This window comes from Catharus ustulatus, chromosome 1, assembly GCF_009819885.2.
Source record: "Catharus ustulatus isolate bCatUst1 chromosome 1, bCatUst1.pri.v2, whole genome shotgun sequence".
NCBI classification, from domain to species: Eukaryota; Metazoa; Chordata; class Aves; order Passeriformes; family Turdidae; genus Catharus; species Catharus ustulatus.
In genome coordinates, this window is record NC_046221.1 from 5,018,359 (window position 1) to 5,039,351 (window position 20,993).

General features: G+C 38.4%; 1 protein-coding gene across 1 annotated transcript in view; it reads left to right on the plus strand.

Annotated features, from left to right (window-relative positions):
• Window positions 1-20,993, plus strand: part of LOC117005515 (sodium channel protein type 5 subunit alpha-like) — a 32,601-nt gene that overhangs the window by 7,458 nt on the left and 4,150 nt on the right. Inside the window, exons 7-24 of the mRNA XM_033077155.1 lie at window positions 2,030-2,087; window positions 2,735-2,876; window positions 3,308-3,505; window positions 4,558-4,743; window positions 5,298-5,684; window positions 7,020-7,149; window positions 8,952-9,190; window positions 9,522-9,722; window positions 10,497-10,850; window positions 12,500-12,937; window positions 13,793-13,939; window positions 15,046-15,166; window positions 16,244-16,398; window positions 17,038-17,211; window positions 17,443-17,550; window positions 18,965-19,243; window positions 19,830-19,883; window positions 20,766-20,907. Coding sequence (XP_032933046.1) covers window positions 2,030-2,087; window positions 2,735-2,876; window positions 3,308-3,505; window positions 4,558-4,743; window positions 5,298-5,684; window positions 7,020-7,149; window positions 8,952-9,190; window positions 9,522-9,722; window positions 10,497-10,850; window positions 12,500-12,937; window positions 13,793-13,939; window positions 15,046-15,166; window positions 16,244-16,398; window positions 17,038-17,211; window positions 17,443-17,550; window positions 18,965-19,243; window positions 19,830-19,883; window positions 20,766-20,907 — 3,513 coding nt within the window. The remainder of the gene's footprint in view (window positions 1-2,029; window positions 2,088-2,734; window positions 2,877-3,307; window positions 3,506-4,557; window positions 4,744-5,297; window positions 5,685-7,019; window positions 7,150-8,951; window positions 9,191-9,521; window positions 9,723-10,496; window positions 10,851-12,499; window positions 12,938-13,792; window positions 13,940-15,045; window positions 15,167-16,243; window positions 16,399-17,037; window positions 17,212-17,442; window positions 17,551-18,964; window positions 19,244-19,829; window positions 19,884-20,765; window positions 20,908-20,993) is intronic.

Below are 20,993 nucleotides of genomic sequence, written 5' to 3' on the forward strand. Positions count from 1 at the left end.
CAGGGGAGCAACTGTAAGATGATGCAATTCAGAATAGCAAAGCAAAGCCTTGTGTTAAAGGAGAAGCCTTAACATATGTGAAAAAAAAAACAGATTCAAAATAATCAATGTCTGAGCCAGAAATATGAAGAAAGCTTCATCACTGAAAAAAATCTCTCCCACTGAGTCCAGACATAGCAGCAGTTGTGCAGGAAGAGAAGAATTTTTCCAGGGGAACTCTCAAAATACATGAAAAGTCACACAGAATTATTGTTTGTCCACACACTGTGGGAGATTTGTTCAGACAGGATTTCTTCAATAACTTCAAAGTCAAGGGGAAGGAAGTGTAGAAAAGATTTTTGAGAAAAACCTTTTTTTTCTTTGTTCCCACCAAAAGACTTCACATAAGAAGCAAGTAATTTATATGTACAGAATGCTGTAAAAATCATAATTGAAAGCAAGCTTCAAAAGGAACCAATCACTCACTAGAACACTGCAGCAGAGACCATGGATTCAACAAAGTTGGCCTAAAAATGCTGATTTTTCTGTGCTGAAGAACAAGAAGTAAAAGGATCTATATTTTAGTATATGCAGAACATTGAAGCTATATAAAGGCAATGGTGTGGAGAAAACAGAGCTCAAGAAATATAAAATCTGTGTTTCTTCACAACCTTTGTGTTGTTCAAATCCTGTGCCAAAAGGAATAGGAGAGCCCAGACAGGTTTAATGCATGGTAGATTACTTTCTTACAGGATTTAGGATGCACAGTCCTATAAGCCAAGTTTTCTATAAAACTACTTTTATATATTTTTATGGACTGTTTTCATCCTGATGTTGTGGGAAGTTGCCACTCCCACATGGATACCTACACATTATTATTGTTATTCTCTGAAGTTCAATCACTGAATCTTCTTAAAAAGCTTTTTTTTTTCAGTTTGCAGGAATGGAGCTGAAAAAAATTTCAGTGGGAAGTGGCCCAGACAGGGATTAATTCCTTTATAGAGTATTTGCATGGCATGGCAGAGCTGATATCAAAGGTTCCTGGTGCTTCTGAATCGTGCTGACTTATCTGATGAGCACAGGAGATGTTTGAGAAGCACCAGGGAGATGTGAGACCTCCCTCACATCTGGGATAATAAATCCACATCTTAATGGAGATAATTACCTATTAGCTAAAGCTTTTACTTTGATTCTGCTGATAACAGAGTAACTAATGCTAAGAGAAATAGGGGAAGAGTTCAAACAGGGCACAGCTCCAGCATCCTAATGGATAAATGTGCATTTCTCAGCTATGGGGGTTAGGAGCTGCTGTTTGGCTCAGCAGTGGGGGATATTCACACAACCAAATACTCTTCCTTCCCCCTCAGAACCAGGCTTTGTTTTTTCACTGGAAACAGAACTGGTATATTCTACTCCTAGCAATGTTTGCACACATTCTTGGAGAGGGCTAATTGCTATGGACCAGGACTCTGCCAGTTTGTGCCAACAGTTATCGAGTATTGGACTGGTTTAACATTTAGCTTAGATGTTAAGAAGAAATTCTTTATTCAGAGAGTGGTGAGGCCCAGGTTGCCCAGAGAAGCTTCCCCTGGATCCCTGGAAGTGTCTAAGACCAGGTTGGACAGGACTTGGAGCACCTGGGATAGTGGGAGGTGTCCCTGCCATGGCAGGGGGTGGGAATGAGATGAATTTTACAGTCCCTTCCAACCTGAACCACTCTGGGAGTCTGTGACTGTGTTTGAGCCTGTGTCTTCCAATTCTTCACTTCCTTTATACTGACATGGCCAAAGTGATAATATCTTTAAAAATTCTGCATTAAAGGACTGCCTTCAGTCTGAAACTTGTGCACATACATATGCATGTTTATAAATGAGGCCAGGGCATCCTGCAATCTGGTGCAGTTAATGTGAGCACGGGAAACCTGTGCACTCACTCTTACAGGTCACTGGTCGCTCATATTAAATGATAGAGGATTCAGGCTAAAAAGTGCTCTGTTTAATTTTTTCCTTTTTTTTTTTCCTTTTTTTTCCTTTTTTTTTTTTTTAAATAGATGAGTTTGCTAGAAAAAATGGTACTGCGGATATTTTGCTGTGTAGTCCTGGTGGTGGGTGAGTGCACTTAAGATTATTTCTTTGGAAGTTTTCTCTGCCTCAATGCTCCTATATTTGCTCAGTCATGTGAGACAAAAGCAGAAATTCCAATCTTTCCTTGAACGCAGAAACAGGAACACAGAAAACACAGTGTAGCAAACAGTCAGATAATTTAAGTCTTGTAGGGAATGAAGTATGAACTTGCAGTTGGCTTATTCTGGTCTAATTAGTCTTTTAGACTTCCCTGAAGTGTTGTCTTCCTGTTTCCCATGGAGGTATGAGAGAACTGAAGATGTGAGAGATCTGGGATATAGCACAGGACAGACACTCCTCTCTGTGAAGGCTCATGAGTATTAAACTGGAAAAACAAAACATGGATTTTGGAGGGCAGGCTTGGGCAAGGAGGGAGATGTGACTGCTTTGCAGCGAGGGGCAGGGGATGAGCATTGGCAATGAGGGGGTTGTCCTGGGATGGTGGTTACTCCCTCCTGTCTTCTTTTGTTGTTTCTGGATTGTGGGTGCTGCTTTTTCCAGCACTACTTGGAGTAGAAAATTGTTTTGCACTCTAATGAACTGCAGAGCTGAAACATAATCTTACATAAAGCTGAAATTTTCCTTGAAACCTGCATATTTAAAAGAGTTCCACTTTTTTTTATTAATTCTAGGGACTGTCCTCCTGGCTATAAATGCTGTAAAATTGGGCCAAATCCTGATTATGGTTTCACCAGTTTTGATACATTTGGCTGGGCTTTTCTTTCCTTATTCCGCCTGATGACCCAGGACTGCTGGGAGCGTCTGTACCAACAGGTACCAGTTTGGTGCATGGTTCAGAACTCATCTTCATTAGTTGAAGCAGAAAATGTGTAGAGAGGACAAGAAACCCCAAATGAAAGCAATAGCTGCAAGCTGTTGAACCCATGTCTTCCCTTCTACCTGTGACTGCTAGAAAAGGGATGCTGAAGTGCTTCCCAGTCCTTCCCCCCTGCTCTTGGAAAAAAGTCCTAAAAGAACTTTTTTAAAATGTCCCTTCAAAAATGTAAAAATGCCTCCCTGATTGTCTTCATGGGATGTACAATCAACAATGGGGAAGAATAGCAAAGAAATTTCTAATTGCATTTAAGCTTCCTGAAGCATTGTGTCTAGGAGGCTCAGTGCTTTTAAGGAATTTCAGGGACACATTGAAAGCCTGCTTGGTATTTTTTGTGGTAATGTTTATCTCTGGGGTGTGTTACTTGCAGACCCTCAGAGCTTCTGGGAAGGTGTATGTAGTCTTCTTCATGATGGTCATCTTTCTGGGCTCATTTTATCTAGTCAACTTGATTCTGGCTGTAGTGACAATGGCATACGAGGACCAGAACAAGGCCACCATTGCTGAAACTGAGGCAAGGGAAAGGAAATTTCGGGAAGCTATAGAATTACTGCAGAAGGAGCAAGAGGTGTGTAAATTATTCACTTGTAAGTGTTTGTCTCATTCTAATTTTGGTCACATAGCATGGCTTAGATTGGAAGGGACCCTAAAAATCATCTCACTCCAAACCACTGCCATGGCCAGGGATGCCTTCCACTCGCTAAGGTTGCTCAGAGCCCCATCCAGACATAAGAAAAAACATCACTGCCTGTGTACAGCTGTATACTAAAACCACTCATGGAAACAGGGGCAAGTGATAACTTACTGAAATCAGTGATTCTTGGAGCTGCAGAACAGCTCCTTGTTCAGCTGTGTATGTTTCCTGTGAAACAGTGACTTTTATTCTGGTTGAAAAACATTAGAGGTGATGTTACTTTAAGTAAAGCAGTATTTTTGAATCTGGAAAACACAAAATTGCATCAACCAGCAGCTTCCAAAATAAAAGTGTAGTTGTTTTTTAATTATTTTTTATTCTATTTTGTCATTCGGGCTGCTGAGCAAAGAAACCTACAATAATTCTGCTTCATTAATAACTGAGCCAAAACCTATTGTAGCTGAATGAAAAGTGTCTTGGTAACATAAACAGCATAGAAGCTTCTGGAACAAGATGCTCCTGTGTTTTTAAAATATCGCCCTAAATTCAACATGAGAAGGAAAATCATCCACACTGTGAATATAGTCCCAAGGATCTGCAATGAAAAGAAAGAATTTTGTTATGGTTTGAATATTTATTTTGGGGTATATTCTACTGCAGTATTTTCAAACTGAGCATTTTTATTGTAAGCAAATTTGCCATATAGAGGAGTAAGCTATAATGTGATTATTTTGCCTCTGGCAGGCCCAGTACATGTGATCCTATAACACACTGCAAATAGCAAATTGTTCAGTGCTCCATATGTTGGGGAAACTCTCCTCTTTCTTTTAGCATTATCACATATTTGAAGATTTTTAACGAGTTTTGTGAAACACAAATTGTTAGCAGGAAATAATAATATAGAGCACAGAAGTGTTTTCTTTCTGCTTTTATTCAAAGCACCCAGCAAAAAGATCATCCATGTTTGTTCTTTTTTTTAATTTCAGTCATTGGGTATTAAAGGGATTGATATCCTGTCCCTTAGCTCCTTTGAAGCTTCTTCTCTGTCACCCAAAGAAATCAAAGAAATGAGCAATAGGAAAAAGAAAAATAAGTCATTGGGGAGGGAAGATAATGAAGAAGAAGAAGAAGAGCTCCCCAAGTCACAGCTCCCAGACAGTCAACGAAAGTTGGTAATTTATTATCTGAATCTGAGATCCTTACAGCTTTTCTAACTTTAATTTAAAATCAATGGCTTGAAAGCATAAACAAAATCCCACTACAAACACAGCTTACTATTAAGTCTTTAAAATAAACAAATTTTGGGATAAAGGAGAATTAGATGTAAAAATGAATTTGAAAAAGAAGTATTATAAATGAAGGATGAAAGCAAAGTTAAAATAGTTAAATAAATAGTTAAATAAATTTTCTATAACAGTGAGAAATAAAAAGAAGTGAATGGCTATCAGAACTTAGTTTTTATATCATCATCCTCTGTGAAAAAAATCATACTAAAAATGTAAGAATAAAACTTAGCTCAAAAATAGCTGGCACAGCTCATAAAGTTTTATTATCTGCCGTTGAGAATCTAAACATAATCCTTCCTGAAAAATCAAAATCAAATGGGAGTTTTGGACTTGCAGTGGTTGGTAGTAATAGTTACAAAGCTCTAGTAATTTACATCTTCCCCAGATTTTCTCTGTGATGTTATGCTGTTCTCTCTGTTTTGCTTCCCCTGGGCTCCCAGTCTCTCCTGGTGCACGGCCCCAACGCCAAGCGCCGGCTGAGCCACGGGAGCGTCTTCACCTTCCCAATCCCCACCGCGGAGATGGATCCCAGCGTGGGTCTCGGTGCTGAGGACACCCACAGTGCTGGGGGACACAAACCCCGGTGCCAGTCGCTGTCAGGAGCACAGCCAGCGAGACGCCCCAGCCTGCAGAGCCAACGGGGACACAGCTCCCACCCGGCCACCCCCAACTGTGTGCGGAGCAGCAAGGGCGGCAGCGCGGACGAGCACCTTGGGGTGGGATTGGGGCTGGCAGGAGGGAGCAGCAGGGTGCACAGCCAAGATCCCGTGTTCTCTGAAGGAGCCATACTTGCACCAGTCATGGAAGACTTGGGAAAGGGGGATCTGGTAAGGGAAAATATAATATTTTAAGTATATGCTTGATATTGATGTACCAAGATATGAGTATTGGTCTAATACCCATACTCAACTGTGACGGACAAAAGACTCTTTAACAATTTAAAGTTACAAAGTGAATGTTTATTCAGCACTGGGCAGCAATGTGGGGTAGCCCCCTAATACACACTGCAAAATTACAGGTGGTCACAGAGTCTATTTATTGACAAAAGGTCAAACAAATACACATTCATAATACCAGCCCCTCCCATCCCCTCCTTCCCATGGTAATTAGCTGGAATGGCAATTAAGCAGCGTGGTTGGCTTCTTGAATTAAGTCTGGGGTCATTTTTGTGGGGAGGGGTCTTAAAAGAAGGAAGTAAGGCGAGTCTTCCTCACCCTGACCTTTTCTATTAATGACAATACAAATGGCTTTGGGGCAACTCCAGTTTTGCAAAGAATGAGTTTCTGGTTGAAATTGTTTGGGTTCTTTGGACCTAACTGCTAGTTTCATCCTTTCCCATTGCAAGCACAGCTAAGTAAACATAAATTGACAGACAATCAATTATTTAAATTTCAGGTAACTATCTCAAGCCCAGTTTTTTCTAACTTTTAACTAAAATCCTAATTTCTTTAAGATTAGTGTTTCAATATTGTGTTTATTGGTGAGTGGCAGGGTTGGGTTTTTTTTTGGAGTTTGAAGAGTTTCACCTTAATGGCAAATAGTGATGTGAGCTCCAGCATACTGATGTGGGAATTTTTTCATTTGACATTAGAAACAGGTTTTTAATAGTCTGATACTTCCTGAAAATTGGATTTTGGCCTTCCTATTGTAAACCTTATGTTTCTACTATTTTTTTATTGTACTAACATAGTTTGAAAGGTTCCTAGTGCTGAAATTACAAGTCATCCAAGAGTTTTTTCATCCTAAATGCTGCCCAGGGATGCAATTTTGAATAATACCTGTGATTTTTTTGTTTTTGTTGTTGTTGTTGATAGCCCCTTTAGCATAATGCAGCAGCTTTGCCTGTCAGTTCCCCAATTTCCCCTATTTTTCTTTACCTCTCTCCTATTCCATTAGTCTCTTGAATAATTCCTAGGCCTATTTCCCCTCAGACACTCATTTCCAAGGCTGTGCTTGCCCCATGCTATGTGCTTGCAGGATCCATTCACTGCATCCCCATCACAGAGCAGGACCTTCAATCTCGCCATCTATTACATCTTGTGAAAACGTACATTTATTTGGCTCCATGTCATTGTTCCTATTAACTCTCACAGTTACCCATCATCACATCCTGCCTCATTTCACTCCTGTGGTATCTCCCTAATCGTGTTTACTTCTCTGAGCAGCCAGCTGTGCATGATGAGAGCAGCACGATGCATTTACCTCCTCATCTGTCAGTGGAATACTTTAATGAAGCTTTTCAGCGACAAAGGGCAGCAAGTGTAGTCAGCATAATTACCAGTGTCTTGGAGGGTAAGTGGTTCCTCATTAAGTTTATTTCAACCCTTTAAGTAATGCTACCATGAAAGAGCAAAACATGTTTCTTAAAGGTTAGCAGAGGTTTGTAGGTGTGTAGTTAGGAATTTCATTGTTAATTTGGATTTCTTTTTGAAAAAAAGGTGTTACACAGTGTCTGTGTACTGGAACACATCCTTTGCCTGCTGTAGAAGTTTGTGTTGTAGGACAGAGAGTGAAGGGGCTTGGGATGAGAGTGGGTGGAAGATATTTCTGATTATCTGGCCTGCAGGACTGGGACCCTGTTTCCTCCTCCTGATCCTCTGATTTCTGTTGTGTCAGTGACAGAGTTCTGAGGATTCCCAGGCATGCAGAATTCAACAATTAATAAGATTATACAAGTAAAATTAGTTGTGGCAATTCTTGGATATTGAATATTTAACTTCACAATTTTATTCCTTTAATTTACCTTTCCATGTGATTTTCTGGTGGGAGTTAATCAGTGATAATTATTTTGATGATTGATAGTTTTGTTGCAGACATTTCTGAAAAAATTCAGTCCAGGTTATTCAGGATGATGAACTTTTGTTTGCTTTTGGCCCTTTTGAGGAATCCTACCACCAGTTCTTGGACCACAAGAATGGGATTGAACAGGGGGGTACCTGTGGCAGGAAGGTCCCTTTCCTTAATTTTTTAGAAGATTTTTTTCCTGGGACAATCACACTTGCAACACATGCAGTTGAGCTTTGCCTTGCAGTGTAATTCTTCAAAGATCTGGGTTTTATTGCACAGTTTCAGCTGTGGACTGGGGTGGAACAGGACTTGTAGTTCTAGTGGAAGGCAAAAGCTAGACCTGGAGTGAGGATTGAATCAAAGTGATCACTCTGGAATAAGTGGTGTAGGGTGCAGGTGTGGGTGTTGAGCTTGGGGGATAAGAAATGAAAATTAAACAGAGGGAAGAAATAAGGATGGGTCCAATTAAGAGAAGGATATGAGTCAGATCCAGCTCATTTATTCCTGAAAAGCTTCCAGCTCCCTGAAAACCAGATGAGTAATTCCTACTGTGCTTGTTTTTAAAGCTAGTTCCAGTTGATCAATGAATTTGCACAAGACTTAAGATGGGTCAAAAGTGTTTTGAAGGGCTCATTAATATTAATGATGGAGAAAGAAAAGCTATGAGATTTAGATTTGATTAAAATTATGAAAATGACAAAGACAAAATGGCTTCTGTCCCACTTGTGGAAAATGGAGATGAGCTGAACTTGCATTAGCTGGGAAATGGTGGGTGTGACCTTTCCCATAGAAGAGGCCAAATGTCAAATTTCAGGCAATTTGGATTTGCTACAATCAGAATTCCCATGTGTACCATTGACTCTTTAAACTGTCTTGGGAGTCAAGGGATACAGAAAGTTGTTGGGTGTGACAGAGCCATTGTCCCAGACACCTGTGTGAGGGCAAGGTGGGAAATGCTGTGGCTGGTCTATTGTCCTGCAAGAGCATGAGAAGCTGTGGTGAGGCCTCTGCATCACAAATATCTGCATTGTCAGATGGTAGTACCAGTCTGAGACAAACAAAACCCTTTCCAGAGGCTTTTGAAGGAAGTGCTCATGAAAGAATTTGGAATCCAACTTTTTCTGAATTTTTATTTTCACGTTTATCAGCTGATGTAAGAACTACTTGAATAGCAAAAAATGCAGGGAGGCTCTGTGAGAGATGAGAGAGTTCTTTTTTCTTCTCTGGTCTTTTGAATGCTTGAAGTTGTTATCTCACCATCTTGCTCAGTGATAACTAATGATAGAATGATTTTCTTCTTCATTTAGAACGTGAAGGAGCTCAGCAGAAATGCCCACCACGCCTGAAGAACTTTGCTTTAAAGTATCTAATTTGGGACTGTTGCCCACTTTGGTTGAGAATCAAGGAAAAAGTGTCTGCTTTTATAAAGGATCCTTTTTTTGATCTCACCATCACGGTTTGCATTGTGATGAACACTTTGTTCATGGCACTGGAGCACAATAATATGTCACTTACTTTTAAATTCATGCTTAAAATAGGCAACCTGGTAAGCAGATTTTCAGTTATGTGGCTTTTTATAGGATTAATTAATTGTTGATGTGTGTTTTCATTTGAAACATAAAAAATAACAGTAAAAATTGAAAATTAGCAAACCCTGCATTTATAAACTTTGTTTCTAATATGGACAATTCCCAGATTTTTTATACGCTTTGGCATGCCTCTGAGAAGGCAGAAAAAAACCCTCCCATTTTAATTAAGAGTGCATTAGGACTTCATAAACATGGATTTTTGGATTTTTTAACCTGTTCATGAATGTTATTTGAGGGAACACGACCTAGAGATAAGACAAATTCATGGCTACTGTTTCTTTGTCACAGGTTTTTACAGGAATCTTCATTGCAGAAATGATCTTAAAAATCATCGCTCTAGATCCCTATTACTATTTCCAGCAGCCCTGGAATATTTTTGACAGTGTCATTGTCACACTGAGTGTAATTGAACTGAGTTTCCCCAAAGACAAAAGCAAGAAACGAAGGGAAAAAGGAGGAACCCTGTCAGTTTTACGATCCTTCAGACTGGTAATGCTTCACGCATGCTCAGTTGTATGAAACTTTATCTTGTGAATTTAATAGAGAATACTTCTGCAGCTAGGAGGCAAGAATTTTATTTTTTTTTTAACCCCAATTATTTTTATTTCCTCATCTTGGCTTTAAGAAACACGCTCAAACTCCTTGTGATGTCAGTCAGAGTTTAAGAAGTAAATGTCTTCTGAATTCACTGGGAAATAATCAAAGAAAAAAATATTCCAGAAGGGACACGTTATAAAACTGGTCAAATAATTAAAAACTAGCACAGGAAATTAGGAAAGAAGTGTCACAGTACAAAGAGAAATAATCAATATTTAAAGAGAGAGGTGAAATTATGTTAAGGTGTCCACTTCATATGCTGGGGACTGATTTAAATTGCTTTATCAAAATATAGACTCTTTTCACAGTGCTACAGCAGCAGTCCCTGAACTTTTGATCCTTTGTTTTATGTGTAAAATAGGCACCATTATCTACATCAAGAGCATTGGACACCTGCCTGTGTGGGCTAAGCATTTATCAGGGTCTCAAGTTAGTTTAGTCCTTTATGAGGTGTTTAGTTTATGTTTGCAGCTTGCCCAGTCAGAAAAAAAAAAAATGTATATATATATATATATATAAATACTTTTAAAAAGTGTTAATGTGCCAAAAGTGTTGCATCTATATAGCTCAGAATATCAGTAATTTGGTTATTTTGTAGGATTTGCATGGTGCAAAGATGAGTTATCTCTACTGATGTCTAACACTATGTTTTATGTTGCTACACAGCTGAGGGTCTTCAAACTGGCAAAGTCCTGGCCAACTTTAAACACTCTAATTAAAATAATTTGTAACTCCCTGGGAGCACTGAGTAATCTGACCCTCGTCCTGGGAATCATCATTTTCATTTTTGCTATAGTAGGGATGCAACTTTTTGGGAGAAATTACGCGCTCAACTGCACTAAAATAGCCAAAGACTGCAAGCCACGCTGGCACATGAAGGACTTTTTCCATTCATTCCTCATCATTTTCCGAATTCTGTGTGGAGAATGGATTGAGACCATGTGGGACTGCATGGTGGTTGCTCAACCATCACTGTGTCTTATTGTCTTTCTGCTGGTCATGGTGATAGGAAATTTAGTGGTAAGTTCCGTAATGTGTTCTTCTCTTCACCCTGCCTGTGGTGGACTCCAGTTTATGGCTGTTCTGACAACAAAAGGTAGCTTCCCTAAAAACAGATGGAAAAGTTGCCTATCTATGTTATAGTCTGAAAATCCTCATTTTCCTTTTACTTTTGAACCATTGTCTGTATTTTCCCATTTTGTGAGCTTTGCACGCAGCATCACTTGACCTTTTCATGTGGCAATGTGAGGAGAAATACCTTTGCAGTAAATGCACTACAGGCAGCTATGTTTCTTCGCATCTTGGGATTTGGATGTAAATAATCAGTGAGGCTTATGGCTTACCTGCTTGAATTAATTAGACCAAGTGCTTCCTCTTTAAATAATTTTTTTTTAAGACCTCATGCAAGTACTGAACTCTTTATCAGCAAATGGCAGAATCTACAGTGCTACCACAGAAATCAGGATTATTTTTAGGCATCTCAAAGTACATTTATATCCAAGAGCTGGATCTTGCAATGGCATAACCTACAGAGCCTCCACACACTGTGCTGGGACATAAGGGACAGCCTGCCTTCCTTGGTCCTGTGCTGTCCTTTCTTGATGCCCAAAACATAAATATTTTCTTTTAGTGTCATTGTTCCTCACGTCCTTCATTCATATGCCAAACTTCTCTTAATTGTAAAAAAAAATAAATTCTGAAATACTTAATTCTGTGCAGACCTTTATGGGAAATCTCTGCTCTGTGGCTAAATCCTAAATATGTATTTAATGTCCTACCTGTTCCATACTGCAAGGATTGATGTCAGTGATGAAATTCTGTGAGTGAGACCTATATCACATAATGTTAACTGTCAAGCAATGAAATGTTTAGCCCCCACTTTTTGTCCAGGCTTTCTTCTCGTCCAAGGAAGCAGAGAGAGGTATCTGGGACTGAGATTTTTTCCAGCCTGAAGTCAATAACCAAGGCAAATTGGATGAATTGATATTTAGAGAGCTGATATTCTCCACTGCCTGAGGTCCTTGGGTGCCTTAGAGCATTGTCTGCGTAGTTCTGTCGTGATAAAAGTAAAGATACACAGATCCCATTAGAAATCAAAATACTAGTGAAAAAATTAAATTCTCACATTCCCTTAAAAGCAAGCAAACAAAAAACAAATGGAGGCTTAAAAATTCCTTTATTTGAAGGGATTATTTAAAAATGTGAAATTCGAACTTCTCTTGGTTTTGATTTTTGTGATAATGTGGCAGATTTGAGGAAATTTCTGGGCTTGAATCTGATCTCAGAGAATTTTGGAAGTAACTCCACAGAGTTACTAATTTGAAGAATGAAGAGACAAGTGTTAAACTGACAGGATGTGAGTCTACATTGCTACTTTACCCTTTGAAAAGTTGCTTTCACCAAATAACGCATTTGGCACGCAGATCTGGTTTCTCTTGTAGTTTAAATTACGTTTTTTGAGACAAGAGGCATGGGAACATTGAAATTTCTGATAGAGAAGTTGATTTCATGATCAGTCACTGCCATTTCCTTATCACCTTGTTTTGGTTTGCTCAGGAAACACTGAACTTTGGTAGCATTTGTTCTTCAAAGCTAGAATTCAGATTTTCGAATGTTAGTCTTAATTTTGAACCTAATTTGTTTTTTGTTGTTATTTCAACTGCTTTCAGGTTTTCAACCTTTTCATTGCACTGCTGCTGAGTTCTTTTAGTGCTGACAGTCTCCAGACAACAGAGGATGATGGAGAGATGAACAATCTCAGGATTGCCTTCGCTCGGATCCACAAGGGATTCCACTTTGCCAAGAGCGTGACATGGGACGTCTGCTGTAGGAAACTCAGGCAGATAAAGAAAGTGCACAGGAAGAAAATCAAATTGACTGCACAGAACTCATTTGGGTTCAAGAGTGAAGAGACAAAAAGTTGTAAAGAGAATCACAATAATGAATGGATTGAGAAAAACGGGGACAAATGCCCAGGTCTTGAAGATTTTGTTAGACACCCCAACATACTTGTTTGTGTTCCTATTGCTGAGGCAGAGAATACTAGTGAGGGTTTTGAAGATGAAGACAAACGGAGCACAGTTACTGACACAGAATGCAGCAAACAGGTAATGGATTTCTTTATTTGTGTTGGAACAGCAGAACTGTGGAGAGAGACCAAGGGAGGGAGAGATGTGAGGGAGAAGATGGTTTCTAGCAGAACAGGGTGGGATATGTTCATCCATTTCCTGAGAGTTACATTCTGAACTAGAACCAAAAGTAAAAACATTTATAGCAAGGGGAAGACATCACTTGGAGCCTTTTAAAATCAAGATTCTTTCATGGTTTTAAAAGAAAATTTTTGCAGGAATTCTGTCTCTCATGCTGTGGTGCACACAGGTAATTGCGTCAGTCCTTGGTCAACTTGGATTTTTTAAAGTAAATATTTATGAATAATGTCAACTGTTTTGGTATTATTCACACAAAAGAGCAAAAATACATGTTCTTCATGGATTGAGAATATGAATTTATAGCTCTGATCCTTACTTTGTATTTTTCCTTGCTCTGTGTAGTATGTAGTAATTACTAGAAGTTGATGGCATTAAGAATGGAGTAGCTCTACTAAGGATATGTTTTTGATGCTACATCATATATTTACCCTATTTCTTAGTGCTCTGTGAATTTTTCGGTTCTGTTTCAATCACAGTTGTCATTTTGGTATCAAAATTTCCCATCTAAATTTTCCTCTTAATTCCTATGTAAGAATTCTATGATCACAAAAATGCCTTCATTTGCTGCATGTCTGTTGGGAAAAAGTTCTCTCCTTGGGTAAAATCAGAGACTCAAAATGATCCTTTATTATGACTTTTGTCTGGAGATTCCCACTTTAAATTAAATTTATAACTTACTGGTTTTTCCCTTCTGACTTGTACCCTCCCTAAAAAGGCAAAAGAAAACCCCTCTAATACAGAGATTAATTTCAGGATGAAAATCACCTGAGGCAAAGGGGAGACAGAGCAAAAAATTCAGGCAGCTCGAGTAAAGGATCATTATTTTCCTCTGAAGAATTCAGTGTGCTTTATCTAGAAAAGGACAGGAACAGTGCACTCTCATCACCAGAAGATAAAGAGGTAGCAATTTTTATTTTTTTTTTAAGTGCTGTGGACTTTCTAATACTGGTCAAACACAGGAATATTCCTGTTCAGGGCCTTCCCAGAGAAAAGTTTGGTGCCAGAAGCAGCTCTGAAATTGCAGTACCTGGTCTGACAGGACAAAAACCAATACTGGAGATGGAATTCTGTGAGAAAATCAAAGGGTTTCTAGGTATTTATTTGAAAGAAAAATATAATTATAGGAAAGAGAGCATGTAGAAATTAAAAGACTAGTATGTAATTTTGGTAGTAATTATAAATGATTTATAAAATACTCCCTGATACCTTCCATTCCTTAAATTCTAACTCCACAAAAAAGGAGGATTAAAAGGAATTAAAGAGAGGTAAGCTTCCATGTGGGAAATTCCATCAAGTCTACCTGTGTCCCAAATATCTTGGATTCAAGAAACACAATGCCTGAAATTAGTTTCTCTCTGTTACATTAAAGATCATTGTTACCCCTTCAGAGTACTTTTAAAATAATTTTGAATGTAGAATATATTCAAAGAAGTAAAAAACAGCATTATGGAAACAAGAAAGAGCAAAGCATAAAGTAATTACTAACAAACTGCTGACTCATACCACACTGTCTTTGGTTTAATGGGATGGCAAAAAGCTTTGTAACTGAAGAATCCAGGGTATGATTCCAATTTCTATTTCCTAAATCCTGTCATGTGCTCTCAGTTCCTGGCATGATAATGGATATATTTATCTGGGTCTCCTGTGTGAATTCATCTTTCCATGATTTCATGGTTTTAACCCAAGTAATTTCTCCTGTTTTGAGAACTACTTTCACTAATATGCAATTTTAAAGCTCTTCAATTTCCCAGCTGATTAGGCAGTTACATCTGGTTCACATAGATAGATATTGTAATTATGGAGCTTTGGCCTCTGTTTGAATGCACCTATTGGTATTTCTAAGCTTTTGTCTTTTAAAATCAAAATGTTTATTCCATTGCCAACAATACTAGTAATATTACCACCTAACAAAGCTTTAATTTTGAGTTTTACTTGTTCATGGATTAATTTATTGGTTTGGACCTGAATTAGAAAGAATCAATAACTGGTATTACTGTGCTTGGTAGTTGGACAGTGTCAGCTCTTCTGAAGTCAGCACAGTGGATCTGGCAAATCCTGAAGATGTTTTAAAACAGATTCCAGAATTTTCTGAAGACTTCAAGTCTCCAGAACAATGTTTTCCAGAAGGTAAGACTCTCATGGTTTCACTACTGGGAAGTGAGAAGAGTGGAAACTCAACTTGTTTCTCCAGTGATGCTGAGCCAATAGGGTCAGATTATTTTCAGTTAATTTTAGTTATCTGGAAAAAAGCTAAATAATTGTCCCTATCCAGTCAACAAAGAGATTGAGACACCTGAAAAATAACCCCCTTTCCCCTAAAAGCCAATTGCTTCCAAGTGGGAGACAGGAATGTCATAGACCCCATTCCAAAATACAGGATTGTGAGGTGAGATGAATTTCACTCAGTTCAACAGCAACTGAGTCTCTCTGAGGGTTTGACATAAGAAAAGTGTGTGTGGGGTCAGGTCTCACATGGCAATGGTCATTTGACACATCAGATTTATTAATACTTTGCAGCAGTAAAAGTTCTTGTGTAACGTCTCATGAACAATCTCAAAGGAGTGAAATAAGCAAAAGAAGCTGCTAAGGTGAATTTAATTTCTATAGGATGATGATTAGAGAATCATAGAATGACTTGGGTTGGGAAGGGCCTTAAATATCCTCCAATAATCTGAGAACTCTTTTCAAATCATCAGACAATATCCAGCTTTGCAAGTTGTTCTGGGACGTGTTCAGTACTTTTGTGATTTCTTCCTACCCTAATATGTAACAACGTTGGCTTTCATAATATCAATCCTGACAAATCTGGTGGCTTTCTATTCTGGGGTTACATCATCTCATCTCTGCTTTCCAAAGAGTGTGCAGAAACTGAGAAGGGCTTTTGTAACATCAAGACTCTTCCCATGACCTTGAAGTTTTGTGTGCCCAAAGAGCAGGTCAGTGTGAGCCTGCCCAGTGTCTCAGAAATATCTTGAAATAATGGAAAGTTGTCCATAGGGGCTCTACCTACTGTGTATATAAATAGGAGTTGCAATGCAAATTAAACTAGATGTATCCCAATTTTTTTTCTCTTGGTAAAACAGGGAAAACCAGCAGCAACAATGCAGTAACTCTGTCCATTGACTTTGTCCTGTCCCCAGAAATTTCCTGGCCATGCCTCCATATCCATGTGCTTTCCCTCCAATTGCTGTGTCTCCCTTTCAGGCTGTGCTCGGTACTTTCCTTGTTGCCTGGGTAGTGCTGCCAAGTTTGGAGGAGAAACCTGGTGGAACCTGAGAAAAACTTGCTACCAGATTGTTGAACATTCTTGGTTTGAATCCTTTATCGTGTTCATGATTCTTCTGAGCAGTGGAGCCCTGGTTGGTGTAGCAGAGTTTCATATATTCATGACGGATTTTTTGCTTTAATTTGCACACAGAGAAGTTGTTTTTAGCAACAAACAAAGTGAATATCTTCCCCCTCATGATGGGGGAAGAGTCTACAAATAACAGTCATTTATTCACCATTTTGATTATTGCAAATCTATTATTGATATTATTAAATGCTATAAAACAGCATGAACTAAACTAAGAATACATGAATCTCAGAAGCTGTTTCTCTTCTGGTTGTATACTGGATTTTTCTCAGGAAGTTATGTCATAATTGTGAAATATCAAGGAGATTTTATACCATTAAAACAAACAAGTGACTCTTAATATTTGGAAAAAATACTTAGTTCTCTTCAAAATGTAAACCTTATTATATAAATTTCTAAAAATATATATATTATCCTAGGATTTCATTGTGCAGGAAGGATGCATCCACATGGCTGTATTGTAGAGTGAAGGAGAAGGCACAGGGAGAATGATACTTTTATCAACTGGCATAGATTTGAACAATAAATGGTGTTCAGATCTGTATTAAATTGAATGATGAAGGGGTCTCAGTGTTACTTGACTTTAATTGTACAAGGTTAATTTCTGATTTTTGTCATTTATTTATATTTATTATGATTTCAGGCATTTGAAGACATCCATATACAAAAGAGAGAAAGAATTCAAGCCATATTGTTATTTCTTGACAAAATGTTCACTTTCATTTTTGTTCTGGAGATGCTCCTGAAGTGGGTGGCTTATGGCTTCAAGAAGTATTTCACCAATGCCTGGTGCTGGCTGGACTTCCTTATTGTAGATGTGAGTTCTGCCCTTGCTGTTCCTGCACAGCATTAGCAGCAGAATCCCTGACTATTTTTGGGATGTAAATTCCAGTCAGTGCCCTTAACCCCTGTAGCAATGGTGTCGGGATATTGTACTCCAATACCAAAAGTATGGGTTTTGTTTCTTGTTTGGGTTTGTTTTTTTAAACAGAAATAAAGGAAACAGATGACAGGATTTCTAGTACTTTTCCTTTGTTTTCCCACTCAGGTCTCTCTGATAAACCTCTTTGGCAGTAACTTTGGCCCCATGAAATCTCTTAGGACTCTGCGAGCCCTGAGACCCTTGAGAGCGCTGTCACGGTTTGAGGGAATGAGGGTAAGACTGATTGCAAACTAAAGCTTGTCAGAACTGGTGAGCACATAACAGGTTTGTGACTCATCACTGTGTCTTTATGAAGTTCATATCTTCACCCTGAATTCAATTTAGGAACTATAATATTAATTTTTAGAGACCCTTAGTTGTGCTCTTCTGTACTTGGGCACCCCTTATAGATTTTCCTCGATTGATCCAAGTGCTGTTGGAATTAAAACTGGCCTAGGTGAGTCTTTGTTCCACCATTGCTCGGACATTCTTGTGTTCCTGTCTTACTGAGATAGGCAAAAATAAAGTAGAGAATAAGAACTGTGAGCACAATTCTATTTTTTGAAATCTGATAGCAAGCTAGCTCAAAGGAAAGAGTCGCTTCAACTTTGAAAGTTTTTACTGCATTGATTTACAAAAACTGTAGCCTATTAAAAAGTACTTTGCTCAAATTATTGTTTCAAATGGAGTTCTTTCAGAAAACAAAAGTGTTTGTCTGTAGAACATTAGATTTTCTTTTCCCATCAAAAGAGCGCATTTATTTTTTTTTTTTTTATTCTGGAAGCGAGACTGGAAATTCTGTGGTTGTAATCCTGACACTGTGAAGACAGAGAGAAATGTCATTAAATTAATTAGTAGAATGTATCAAAATTTCCATGTCTGAAGTAAATTTTGATATTGAAATAGGTGATGTCATACTTTCTGTCTTGCTATGACGAATATGTGTGGCACAGTCTCCAAAAAAAACCTTCACAAAGCCTTTGAATTTTTCTGTTGGTGCATGAAGTTTTTCTTTGCTACCTCACAGATGAGTTCACTACCTTCACTGTGAAGCTCAAAGAAATGTCCCCACCATTCCCTTACCCAGTTTTTTTAACCAATCTCTTATGTCTTAGCATGCATTTAAAATCTGCATGGACACTTTCCTGTGGTTGTACAGCACATAGCAAGAAAATGTACCTGGCTTATGTTATAGACCCCAAACACAATCATAATCCACTAAAAATAAATGAAGCAAATTACTAGTGGAGAATTTTTACTGGTCCTTTTAAGAGCTACTTTTGACAGTCTTAAAAATATTCCTCTGCACTAGTGCTCATGGATGAATACTTCAGAAATTTTATGTTAATAAAATCTAAAAGAAACAAATGGACTATGTCCTATTCTAAAAACAAGGGAAAGTAAAAAAAGGGTAGACTTATATTTTATTACTAGTAGGTTCTCACAGCAGACCAAGAAGTATCAACTATTGCTTTGAAAGCCCAATAGAGATACTAAAGATATTGGTCAAGATCCCCCTGCCAGCTGTGACTAGTATTTACAAGGGAAAATCAGGTTTTTGTTTGCAGAGATGACTAAGTGACTGCTTACAGACACCTGGGCTCATCCATTTTCTGAAGTGTTTTTTTCCTCTCCCTTTTCATCCAAGGTTGTGGTCAATGCCCTCCTGGGAGCCATCCCTTCCATCATGAATGTTCTACTCGTCTGCCTCATCTTCTGGCTCATTTTCAGCATCATGGGAGTGAACCTCTTTGCTGGGAAGTTTGGGAAATGTGTGAATATGACAGATGAAAATTCCGAAATAAGTACCGACATCAAGAACAAAACAGACTGTGTGGCGTACAACAGCACTGGAAAAATATTCTGGGTCAACGTTAAAGTCAATTTTGATAATGTTGGCTCTGGCTACCTGGCTCTCCTTCAGGTGGTAAGTGCTGCTTGTCCTCAGCACTTTGTGAGATGGGCTTGACCTTTCTTCAGCTCCTAACTCGTCTCTGAGGGTGATGCAAGGAGTGAAATATCCTGCAGCTTGCTGTCCCTTCATAGCTGTCTGTTCATGCACAGAAATGGGAAAAGGGGGATGGATGAGACCCTGCTGTGATTTTCCAGATGATAAAGGAACATTTCTTGGGCAAGTGCTGCAGCAGCCTCCACCAGTTTTGTGATCCTGAGAGCTGGAATCCATCTCAGAAGGAATTCTGGGGCAAATCGTGACCTTTTCTGTCAAAATGTGGATTTGTTCAGCCATGAGGGTTGCATGGCCTTTAGAGCCACGTTGATGAAGGCTTGCTCTGTCAGAATCCTAGGATAAAGTGTTCTGTCTCCCCCTTGAGAGCTTTCATGTCCTGAGGAAGCTGAGAATGCCACGCACAGCAGCAGCCAGAGCTCAGTGCTTTGTGCGTGTGAACACAGCAAAGCCTCTCGCTCCAGTCAGTGTCATTGGGATTATTGCAGATTATGTAAAAACTTGTAAGGTCAAAGTCCAACACATTTTCCATAATCTCTCATTCCAGGCAACATTTAAGGGTTGGATGGACATCATGTATGCAGCAGTAGATTCACGAGAGGTCAGTCATTGTATTCATATTTTTTGTGAATGCTACAGCTTTCTGCAAATCAAGTATTCCTTTTGCATCTCTACATCTGCTGTATGTCTGTGCTAAGTACTACCAGTAATTATTTTTGTTGATACTATGAAAATGATTCATAGTATCCTAAAGCTCCTCTGTTGAAATGGGGAAAGGGTTTCAGCTCTAGATCCACCCACTTAAACAGAACAGGGTGGTATGACTTAGGAAGGAAGGAAATTGAAATGTAGAGGATGTCTTAATTTCATCAGGAGTTCAAAGGAATAAAATATGAATTTTTTAAACAATATTTTAATATTATAATATTGCTAATGTCATATATGAAAATATAAACAATATATAGAAATATGAATATAGTAATAATAGTGTTTTCACATGTTTTTGTGTGTGTGTTTTAATGGTTTTCTTCTTTGTTTTTTGATTTGAAAAGTTTTTTTTTTCTTCTTCCAATTTTGTTTTTATTTATTATAGCATCACAAAAGTTTTTTTGCTAAGAAGAGAAAAAAGAACAACATATCTAGGCCAAGAATTTTAATGGCAAGAGCTTGGAATTTGACTTCTACATAGTTAGGTCGAATTTTCATGTACTGAAAAATTTACAGCTCCTGTTCTTATTGGATGGAACTGAACTGGTGCTTCTGCAATGCCTGTGAAAATCATGCCAAGGATATTCAAACAAAATTTTGTGTTATGCACTATTGGTAGCTTTAAACTATACCACTTTTGTCACAATTATCAGTAAGGCTGTAAATCTTGTTCCTCCTGGAATCAATTTTTGAGAGGAGCTTCAATATGCAGATTATTCTGAATTGGGCCCACGTTGCTGTGTGTTATTTCTCACGTTGCTTCTCATTCTTGCAGAAAGATGAGCAGCCAGATATGGAGAACAGTCTGTATATGTATCTCTACTTTGTGGTCTTCATCATCTTCGGATCTTTTTTCACCCTGAACCTCTTTGTTGGTGTGATCATTGACAACTTCAACCAGCAAAAGAAAAAGATAAGTGTATTGGTTATGATTTAGAGAACAAGGTCCTACACCTGGAATCTAAAACTCCTACTGGAAGTTACTAGAGCATTAATAATAAAG